This window comes from Nerophis ophidion, linkage group LG11 (genome assembly GCF_033978795.1).
Source record: "Nerophis ophidion isolate RoL-2023_Sa linkage group LG11, RoL_Noph_v1.0, whole genome shotgun sequence".
Lineage (NCBI taxonomy): Eukaryota > Metazoa > Chordata > Actinopteri > Syngnathiformes > Syngnathidae > Nerophis > Nerophis ophidion.
The window spans coordinates 8,186,888-8,198,956 of record NC_084621.1 but is presented as its reverse complement, the minus strand read 5'-3'; the positions used below and the strand labels follow the sequence as shown (position 1 = coordinate 8,198,956).

At 40.2% G+C, this 12,069-nt stretch overlaps 1 protein-coding gene across 5 annotated transcripts in view; it reads right to left on the bottom strand.

The window, feature by feature from the left end:
* Nucleotides 1–12,069, bottom strand: part of cadm4 (cell adhesion molecule 4) — a 560,557-nt gene that overhangs the window by 21,705 nt on the left and 526,783 nt on the right. For 3 of the 5 annotated variants that reach the window (XM_061915016.1, XM_061915017.1, XM_061915015.1), the window contains exon 7: nt 3,819–3,890. The exons of the other annotated variants lie outside the window; for them this stretch is intronic. In XM_061915016.1, the coding sequence (XP_061771000.1) occupies nt 3,819–3,890 (72 nt within the window). The remainder of the gene's footprint in view (nt 1–3,818; nt 3,891–12,069) is intronic. 5 annotated transcript variants of the gene reach the window in all.

Genomic DNA, 12,069 nt, shown 5'->3' with positions numbered 1-12,069 from the left:
TTTGTATACTCTAGCCTTTAAATAGACTCCCTTTTTAGACCAGTTGATCTGCCGTTTCTTTTCTTTTTCTCCTATGCCCCCCCCTCCCTTGTGCAGGGGGTCCGGTCCGGTGGCCATGGATGAAGTACTGACCGCTCGCCTGTGTATCGGCTTGGGGACATCTCTGCGCTGCTGATCCGCCCCCGCTTGGGATGGTTCCCTGCTGGCTCCACTTTGGACGGGACTCTCGCTACTATATTGGATCCACTTTGGACTTGATTCTCACGGTAATGTTAGATCCACTATGGATTGGACTTTCACAGTATCATGTTGGATTCGCTCGACATCCATTGCTTTCGGTCCCCTGGGGAGGGGGGTGGGCTTGCCCACATATGCGGTCCTCTCCAAGGCTTCTCATAGTCATCATTGTCGACGTCCCACTGGGGTGAGATTTTCCTTGTCCTTATGTGGGCCCTACCGAGGATGTCGTTGTGGTTTGTGCAGCCCTTTGAAACACTTGTGATTTAGGGCTATATAAATAAACATTGATTCATTGATTGATTGAGATGTTTTTATTTTCTTGTGTGGAGCTGCTTTTTTTTACAGGACCGGAGACCTGACTCCGTTCGGATTCATTGGCAGTACGCACCAGGCACTGGTTAATTCTGGCTAGGCTGACCATAGCTGACCAAGTTCCTCAGCACCCTCATATCATCTGACCTGTAATGGACCCAAAATACAACTGCGGAGACTCCACTTCCTGGGGGTGCTGAGGAAGAACAGACTGGAGAGACAGCTGATGGTGACCTTCTATCGCTCGGCTGTCGAGAGCCTGCTGACGTACTGCATAACAGTGTGGTACGCCAGCTGCACTGAAGCAGACAAACAGGCGATTCAGAGGGTCATAAAGTCTGCACAAAAAATTGTCGGCTGTCCCCTGCCCTCCCTGAAGGATTTACACGACTCCTGTTGCCTCAAGAAAGCATAAAGAATCACCAAGGACAGCACACACCCTGGCTTCCACCTGTTCCACCTTCCATCAGGTAGGCGCTACAAGTGCATCAGAGCCAGAACAAACAGCTTCTTTTCCAGAGCTGTCACCATGTTGAACTCTAACTTATAATAATAATAATTCACCCTTTCACAATATCCTGCCCTCATACCCTACTGTGCAGTACTACCCTTTGAGTGCAATATGGCCGACACTGATTGTTATTTATTACTTCGGTACTCTTGTCTTGTTCTGTATATTGTACAGTATTTTGTATAGTGTTTTGCATATTGTACATGATTGCTTGTTATTTTTACTGGATATTAGTCTGTTTGTTTCAATTGTTAGTTTTTCCTTTATTACCTCTTCTGCCCATATTTGTTCCCAATACCGCACCTTAAATTGGAGTCCCTTAAAGGCCTACTGAAAGCCACTACTAGCGACCACGCATTCTGATAGTTTATATATCAATGATGAAATATTAACATTGCAACACATGCCAATACGGCCGCTTTAGTTTACTGAATTGCAATTTTAAATTTCGCGCGAAGTATCCTGTTGAAAACGTCGGTATGATGACGTGTGCGCGTGACGTCACGGTTAGTAGCGGACATTTTGTTCCAGCCCGATCCCAGCTATAAGTCGTCTGCTTTAATCGCATAATTACACAGCATTCTAGACATCTGTGTTGCTGAATCTTTTGCACTTTGTTCAATTAATAATGGAGACTACAAAGAAGAAAGATGTTGGTGGAAAGCGGTGTATTGCGGCCGTCGTTAGCAACAGAAGCACAGCCGGTGTTTCCTTGTCTACATTCGGCTCTCACCGTAGACATGAGCGGAGAGTTTGCGTCGTTCCTCCAGCAGCTGTGGACTCTCTTGCCTCCTCCGACTGGCGGACGCTTACTCCATGGAGGGGAAAAAAAATAAAAATCTCAGCCCGGCTGCCTCGCCTCATCGAGATACGTGGCTTCCCTCAGAGACACTGGCGGTCACCACACCCGTGGCCGCACCCCTCCGACTTTCAGGTACGACAATATAATCTCACTAAAACACTAGCAACACAATAGGCAGATAAAGTATTTTCCAGAATTATCCTAGTAAATGTGTCTAACAACATCTGTTGCCCTCGTCTTTTTTTCTTTTTTTTCCTAGTCTTTCACCCTCACTTTCCTCATCCACGAATCTTTTATCCTCGCTATAATTAATGCGGAAATCGTCGCTTCCTCGGTCCGAATCGCTCTCGCTGCTGGTGGCCATGATTGTAAACAATGTTCAGATGTGAGGAGCTCCACAACCCGTGACCTCACGCGCACATCGTCTGCTACTTCCAGTACAGGCAAGGCTTTTTTATTAGCGACCAAAAGTTGCGAAATTTATCGTAGATGTTCTCTACTAAATCCTTTCAGCAAAAATATGGCAATATCGTGAAATGATCAAGTATGACACATAGAATGGACCTGCTATCCCCTTTTAAATAAGAACATCTCATTTCAGTAGGCCTTTCATCTCATTATATGAAAATATAATGACATTAAAGTCCATTCTATTCTATTCTATTTTATATCCTGAAATCCCCCAAAAGAGGACACACATATGCGTGCCAAGGCGGGCAGCACGCCAAAGCCGGGACTAGGTGAAAATTTCCCAATGATTTTTGAACTTGCTTTATAAAAAATATAATTATCTAAATAAATCATTTTTTGTGCTATGTTGACAGCAGTGTGTCATGAGCCGTGATCCCGATCATGTTTTTGTTTAGTTATGTTCTGTTAGTTTTGGACTCCCTTAGTTACGGTTTTGTGCACTTTGGGTGTTTGTTTCGGTTTCCATGGGTACTAAATGGTTTCACCTGCCTCTGATTAGTGCTCTGCACGTTCACCTGCTGTTGAGAACTAATCAGTGAGCCACAGTCCGGGTGGCTTCATTGTTTGCTGTACGCAACTGTTACGTTCCGATATTCATGCCGCTTACGTGGAGTGACTTCTCCAGATTCTCTGAACCTTTTGATGATATTATGGAGCGTAGATGTTGAAATCCCTAAATTTCTTGCAATTGCACTTTGAGAAAGGTTGTTCTTAAACTGTTTGACTATTTGCTCACGCAGTTGTGGACAAAGGGGTGTACCTCACCCCTTTCTTGTGAAAGACTGAGCATTTTCTGGGGAAGCTGTTTTTATACCCAATCATGGCACCCACCTGTTCCCAATTAGCCTGCACACCTGTGGGATGTTCCAAATAAGTGTTCGATGAGCATTCCTACACTTTATCAGTATTGCCACCATTCCCAACTTTTTTGTCATGTCTTGCTGGCATCAAATTCTAAAGTTAATAATTATTTGCAAAAAAAATTTTTTTTAAATTAATTTGAACATCAAATATGTTGTCTTTGTAGCATATTCAACTGAATATGGGTCGAAAATGATTTGCAAATCATTGTGTTCTGTTTATATTTACTCTAACACAATTTCCCAACTCATATGGAAACGGGGTTTGTACATTGAAAATACACGCAATCCTGACTCAAAAGGCATTTAAGAAACCCCTCCCGGACAGCCCGGACAGGCCCGTTAAAGAGGACATATCTGGGTGAAAAAAGAGGACGTATGGTCAGTCTAATTCTGGCAGGACCGAGCACGTGCACGCTCCGGCTGCACACGTGCCGAGTCGGCAGAATGATAAAAAAGGGCGATTCTGCACAGGCATGCTTGCATGTGTGAACGTGCGGCCGAGGGAGGTTGCAGCGCATGAAAAGTGTGCGTGCGGGAGACAAAAGAGGGAAGCGTGAAAATGAAGGTCAACAGAAGCGGGATTAAAACAACAACACAAAAAAAAGTGCTGGTGTGTTACCTTTCTGGTCCAATGGGAGGAGGAGGAGGGTTGGGGTGGTGAATGGAGGAGTGGGAGGGGCTGACACATTCTCTACAGGCAGACAAGGACACACACGTGAACAAATGCTATTAGAACATCTACAACTCGCCTTGGTGTTTTAACACAAGACGTCTGCGAGGCTTTAATGGCCAAGTTATGGCTTCACATAAAATGTGACACGTAATATAACGGCCGTGCGTTAAATCAGCGGACGGGCTGCAGCATAATTAGGATTCTAATAATCTCGGCTCCACATAGATTTTCGGTATTGGAGAGGGAAGAAAGTGCTTAAAAGGCAGATGAACTGCAAACGTGATGCTATATTTCAATAAGGCTGCACTTTCTGATTATATTATGACATCCATTTTGTATTATTAGCATTTACAATTTGTTGTTTATGTAGAGGCAGAGCCGGCAAGGCACGCCAGAGATGGCAGCGAGGAGGCGTGGACTGCGAGCAAGCAGCGAGGCGGGTGCATCAGAATCAACTCCGCAAATATTATCAGGTGTGTGGGTCGCCCAGGTGGGCACAATTTAAATCTCCTCTCGCACTGTGTAAAAGGGAGGAGAGACGGAGAGAAGAGGAGCCAGAAGGAAGCCGATGCTGAGTGCGAGAGGAGATTTAAATTGTGCCCAGCTGGGCGACCCACACACCTGATAATATTTGCAGGGTTGATTCTGGGGCGCCCCGCCTCGATGCTTGCTGGCAGTCCGCGCCTCTTCGCCGCCATCTTGGGCCGGGCTCCGGCGTGTCCTGCCTCGCTGTCGGACTGCCGGCCACGCCTCCTCGCCGCCATTTTGGGCCGGGCTCCGGCGTGCCCTGCCTTGTTTTCGGACTGCCGGCTCCGCCTCTCCACAAATGACGTAAATCAACAAATCTACTATTGTTCAGCACAGATTTGGTGACCACAGATGAAGCACTAGCTGTCCAAAGGCGGGACCCAGGGTGGATCACTTTTCTGTGCATCAGTTAGGGACGTCTCCACTCAAAATGATCTCTTGCTGGCCCAACTATGAACTGGACTCTCACACTATTATGTTTGATCCACTATGGACTGGTCTCTCTCATTATTATGCTAGATCCACTATGGACTGGACTCTCACTATTATGTTAGATCCACTATGGACTGGACTCTCACACTATTATGTTAGATCCACTGTGGACTGGACTCTCACTATTATGTTAGATCCACTATGGACTGGACTCTCACTATTATGTTAGATCCACTATGGACTGGACTCTCACACTATTATGTTAGATCCACTATGGACTGGACTCTCACTATTATGTTAGATCCACTATGGACTGGACTCACACTATTATGTTAGATCCACTATGGACTGGACTCACACTATTATGTTAGATCCACTATGGACTGGACTCTCACACTATTATGTTAGATCCACTATGGACTGGACTCTCACTATTATGTTAGATCCAGTATGGACTGGACTCTCACTATTATGTTAGATCCACTATGGACTGGACTCTCACACTAATATGTTAGATCCACTATGGACTGGACTCTCACACTATTATGTTAGATCCACTATGGACTGGACTCTCACTATTATGTTAGATCCACTATGGACTGGACACTCACTATTATGTTAGATCCACTATGGACTGGACTCTCACTATTATGTTAGATCCATTATGGACTGGACTCTCACTATTATTTTAGATCCACTATGGACTGGACTCTCACACTATTGTGTTAGATCCACTAAAGACTGGACTCTCACACTATTATGTTATATCCACTATGCACTGGACTCTCACTATCATGTTAGATCCACTATGGACTAGACTCTCACACTATTATGTTAGATCCACTATGGACTGGACTCTCACTATCATGTTAGATCCACTATGGACTGGTCTCTCTCATTATTATGTTAGATCCACTATGGACTGGACTCTCACACTATTATGTTAGATCCACTATGGACTGGACTCTCACTATTATGTTAGAACCACTATGGACTGGACTCTCACTATTATGTTAGATCGACTATGGACTGGACTCTCACTATGATGTTAGATCCACTATTTATATTATTTTGAATGATATTTTAGTACAGATTATTATTCCTAACAATTATTGCTGATATGTACTGTGGATGAGTGCAATGTGCTGTTTTTTTTAACCTTTTATCATACTTTATTACATGATATATTTACTTTGTGTTATATAATTACTGTATATGGCGTGGCGCAGTGGGAGAGTGGCCGTGCGCAACCCGAGCGTCCCTGGTTCAATTCCCACCTAGTACAAACCTCGTCACGTCCGTTGTGTCCTGAGCAAGACACTTCACCCTTGCTCCTGATGGGTGCTGGTTGGCGCCTTGCATGGCAGCTCCCTCCATCAGTGTGTCAATGTGTGTGTGAATGTGGAAGTAGTGTCAAAGCGCTTTGAGTACCTTGAAGGTAGAAAAGCGCTATACAAATACAACCCATTTATCATTTATTTATTTAAATATGTATGATAATGATATTGAATATTATTTTATATCATGTATTTCATTGTGTTTTTTTCATGAATATGTATTTTATATCGTACGTTTATTTTATCTGATTTCATCTAAAAGTACTAAAAGATGATTTTTCAAAAAATATTCGATATAATATTGAGTTTTTCCCCTTATTTCTCGTAATATGTATGTATTGTTTTTAGCTCATAACATTTACTGTAAATGTTTTTTTTGTAGATTACTTTTGTACAATTTTAATATCCTATTTTTATATTATATGAAAAACATTTATTTTGTACATCATTTTAACTGATTATCAATTAAAATAACAGTTGTTTCTATTATTTTGAATGATATTTTAGTACGGATTATTATTCCTAACAAATATTGCTGATATGTACTGTGGATGAGTGCAATGTGCTGTTTTTTTTTAACCTTTTATCATACTTTATTACATTATATATGTAACGGTTTGTCGGGTTTGTCCCTCCAGGAATGCATCGGCATGATCACAGCAAGAGGTAAAACATTAATGAATTTATTAGGTAACAAAACAAGCTGAGAAACAAAAACATTGGAGCTAGGCAGAAAAACAAACCGAGAACGCTAGCATAGAAGCTAGGAATACAAACAGAAAAACTAAAACTTGGCACGAAGGCACAAAAAAGGGAAAAACAAATCATCAGCGTGAGAGCTGGAATAGAAGCAAAGTCGTAGCGTGAAAAGCTAGCGAGAATATACGTACGGTAGTAGTTAGTCGTCACTGTTGCACGTTGGCAAATTAGAGTCCCAGCAACAAACAACGAAAAGAGGCAGGCTTATATAATGGCAGTAATCAACTGTAACAGGTGTGCGGGAACCGAGAGTAGCAGCTGAGACTAATAAGAAACCATGGAAACAGACTAAACACAAACTAAGCAGTCAAATGACGGAGAGTGATACCAAACAAGAGAACAAAACAACAAACTGTGAAGATCCGAGTAGCGGATCGCAACAATATATTTACTTTGTGTTATATAATTTCTGTATATTATTTCAAACATGCATGTCATTGAATATTATTTTATATCATGTATTTTATTGTGTTTATTCCATGAATATGTGTTTTATATCATACATGGTTTTTTTTATATTTGATTTATGTCATTTATTAGTACTAAAAGCTGATTCTTCAAAAAATATTCACTATAATATTGAGTTGCTTCCCTTATTTCTTGTAATATTTATGTATTGTTTTTAGTTCATATAGTTATCTATTAATATTTTTTGTAGATTACTTTTGTATTATTTTAATATCCTATCTTTAAATTATATAAAAACGTTTATTTTGTACATCATTTTAACTGATGATCAATTGTAATAACTATTATGTTATTTCGAATTAAATTTTAGTAGAGATTATTATTCCTAACAATTATTGCTGATATGTACTGTGGATGAGTAACACGTGCTGTTTTTTTAACCTTTTATCGAACTTTTTTACATTATATATTTACTTTGTGTTATATAATTACTGTATATTATTTCAAATATGTACAATATTGATTATTTTATATCATATATTTCATTGAGTTTATACCATGAATATGTATTTTATATCTTACATGTTTTATTTTATTTGATTTCATTTATTAGTACTACCAGCTGATTCTTCCAAAAATATTCACTATAATATTTCCCCCTATTTCTTACCAATCAATCAATCAATGTTTACTTATATAGCCCTAAATCACTAGTATCTCAAAGGGCTGCACAAACCACAACACAAACCACTACGACATCCTCGGTAGGCCCACATAAGGGCAAGGAAAACTCACACCCAGTGGGACGTCGGTGACAATGATGACTATGAGAACCTTGGAGAGGAGGAAAGCAATGGATGTCGAGCGGGTCTAACATGATACTGTGAAAGTTCAATCCATAATGGATCCAACACAGTCGCGAGAGTCCAGTCCAAAGCGGATCCAACACAGCAGCGAGAGTCCCGTTCACAGCGGAGCCAGCAGGAAACCATCCCAAGCGGAGGCGGATCAGCAGCGCAGAGATGTCCCCAGCCGATACACAGGCAAGCAGTACATGGCCACCGGATCGGACCGGACCCATTCCACAATTATAATATTTATGTATTTTTTTCAGTTCATAATGTTATTTTTTTTTTTATAGATTACTCTTTTTGTATTATTTTAATATTTTATTTTTAAATTATATGAAAAAATATATATTTTGTGCATCATTTTAACTGATTATCCATTATGACAACTATTATTTTGAATTATATTTTAGTATATATTATTATTCCAAACAATTATGGCTGTAGACGAGTGCTACGTGTTATTATATGCAGAATTATCTATTTTGCAAATGTATTTTACACGTGAAATGGAGCCTCGACAGACTTTTGCAGATGAGAGGAGAGTTGAAAGACGGACGTCACGATGAGTCATGCATCAAAACAGGAGGTCGCAGACGTGGATACACATCTACAAGGTAACAACACCACAACATGGCGACACAATCTATTGCTGACACACACTCGGAGCTACAATGGAGCCAGGAGAGATGGAGGCACTGTCCGTGACAGATGTGATCCCAATGGAAACAACGCCTCGCTGCGATGGTCTCATTGCTTCCCAGACGAACAATAGCTGACGTCTGGTCACACGCTGGCGAATCCATGCCAGGTAGCCAGAGAAATAGACGTTAGCGACAAAAAAAAAAAAAACGAAACACACAAAAAAGAAGAGACGAAAAGCCGAAATGACGACGGAGAAAATGTGCGAGCATCGGATCACATGTTGAGTCAGAGTCGGTGACACGCTGCTTCAAGTCTTCACAGTCCAACACGACACGGTCGTCACGAGTTTAGTAGGATTGTGCACACAAAAATACAAACCCCGTTTCCATATGAGTTGGGAAATTGTGTTAGATGTAAATATAAACAGAATACAATGATTTGCAAATCCTTTTCAACCCATATTCAGCTGAATATGCTACAAAGACAACATATTTGATGTTCAAACTGATAAAGTTGAGAAATGCTCATTAAACTCTTATTTGGAACATCCCACAGATGTGCAGGCTAATTGGGAACAGGTGGGTGCCATGATTGGGTATAAAAGCCGCTTCCATGAAATGCTAAGTAATTCACAAACAGGGATGGGGCCAGGGTCACCACTTTGTAAGCAAATTATCGAACAGTTTTAGAACAACATTTCTCAACGAGCTATTGCAAGGAATTTAGAGATTTTACCATCCACACTCTGTCAAATCATCAAAAGGTTCAGAGAATCTGGAGAAATCACTGCATGGAAGCGATGATATTACGGACTTTTGATCCCTCAGGCGGTACTGCATCAAAAACCGACATGAGTGTGTAAAGGATATCACCACAATGGCTCAGGAACCCTTCATAAACCTTTGATTGATTGATTGATACTTTTATTAGTAGATTGCACAGTACAGTACATATTCCGTACAATTGACCACTAAATGGTAACACCCGAATAAGTTTTTCAACTTGTTTAAGTTGGGGTCCATGTTAATCAATTCATGGTACCACTGTCAGTAACTACCGTTGGTCGCTACATCTGTAAGTGCAAGTTAAAACTCTGCTATGCAAAGCAAAACCCATTTATCAACAACACCCAGGAACGCCACCAGCTTCGCTGGGCCCAAGCTCTTCTAAGATGGACTGATGCAAAGTGGAAAGGTGTTCTGTGGTCTGACGAGTCCACATTTCAAATTATATTTAGAAACTGTGGACGTGGTATCCTCCAGAACAAAGAGGAAAATAACCATCCGGATTGTTATAGGCGCAAAGTTGAAAAGCCAGCATGTGTGATGGTATGGGGGTGTATTAGTGCCCAAGGCATGGGTAACTTACACATCTGTGAAGGCACCATTAACGCTGAATGGTACATACAGGTTTTGAAACAACATATGTTGTCATCCAAGCAATGTTATCATGGACGCTCCTGCTTATTTCAGCAAGACAATACCAAGCCACGTGTTACAACAGCGTGGCTTTGTAGTAAAAGAGTGCGGGTACTTTCCTGGCCCGCCTGCAGTCCAGACCTGTCTCCCATGGAAAATGTGTGGCGCATTATGAAGCGTAAAATACGACAGCGGAGACCCCGGACTGTTGAAGGACTGAAGCTCTACATAAAACAAGAATGGGAAGGAATTCCACTTTCAAAGCTTCAACAATTAGTTTCCTCAGTTCCCAAACGTTTATTGAGTGTTGTTAAAAAGAAAAGGTGATGTAACACAGTGGTGAACATGCCCTTTCCCAACTACTTTGGCACGTGTTGCAGCCATGAATTTCTAAGTTAATTATTATTTGCAAAAAAAAGAAAAAAAAAAGTTTATGAGTTAAACATGAAATATGTTGTCTTTGTAGCATATTCAACTGAATATGGGTTGAAAATTATTTGCAAATCTTTGTATTCCGTTTATATTTACATCTAACACAATTTCCCAACTCATATGGAAACGGGGTTTGTATATATATATATATATGTCTTATAATAAAGAAAACACATGACGTAAGTGGCTATAATAGCCTACTATCAAAATAACTTTAAAAGTCTTACATAAGTCTTATAATGAAGACAACACATGACGTAAGTGTCTATATTAGCTATAATAGCCTACTATCAACATTACTATGTGTTGCAGACTGAAGCAAATCATTGGCCAAAATGTTGACATTTTACAATTATTCTACACATTTTTACAACATTAGAAACCATTAGTAAATCAGAGGCTATTCAGAAAGTGAGATAACTCCTGGAAAAGACTGGCTTTCAAGGGCCAAAGTTATATATTTGTGTGTCCAAGTAAAGGTTGTCTTCTTCTAATAGATTTGTTACAATCTTTGGCAAGCTAACTAATGTTTGCTGTGGTCTGGAACAACATGGCACACAAACAACAACTATCAGAAATGCAGCCAATATTACGTACAGATAATGTGTCAAAAGTCATGCAAAACTAAATTATATACAAAGACGATACAAGTAAAAGAAATTAAACAGGCTCAACTATAGCTACAAATGAGGTATGATGATGCAATATGTACATACAGCTAGCCTAAATAGCATTTTAGCATTGATTAGCTTGCAGTCATGCACTGACCAAATATGCCTGATTAATATTAGTATTAGTCAATAGCATCAACAAAGATCACCTTTTGTGCATTCACACACAGTATAAAACTTTTAATGGACAAAATGAGACAGAGTGGAAGATTTTACATGTAAACAGTCCACAGTATGGTGAGTTCAAAAACTGCTGAAATTAGTAGGACAAAACCATGTTCACCAAATACTGTCATCAGTGAAGCATACACACAAACATAGTAAACAGTGGGCTTACTAACAATTGGGAAGGTAAACAAACAAAAAATTCCCTTCATCTTCTTCTATTTATATAGATGTGTTTCCAAATTAAAGGAAACTGCAGGCTGTCTTCTTCTAATAGATTTGTTACAATCTTTGGCAAGCTAACTAATGTTTGCTGTGGTCTGGAACAACATGACACACAAACAACAACTATCAGAAATTCAGCCAATATGACATACGGATAATGTGTCAAAAGTCATGCAAAACTAAATGATGTACAAAGAGGATACAAGTAAAGGAAATTAAACGAGCTCAACTATAGCTACAAATGAGGCATGATGATGCAATATATACATACAGCTAGCCTAAATATCATTTTAGCATTGATTAGCTTGCAGTCATGCACTGACCAAATA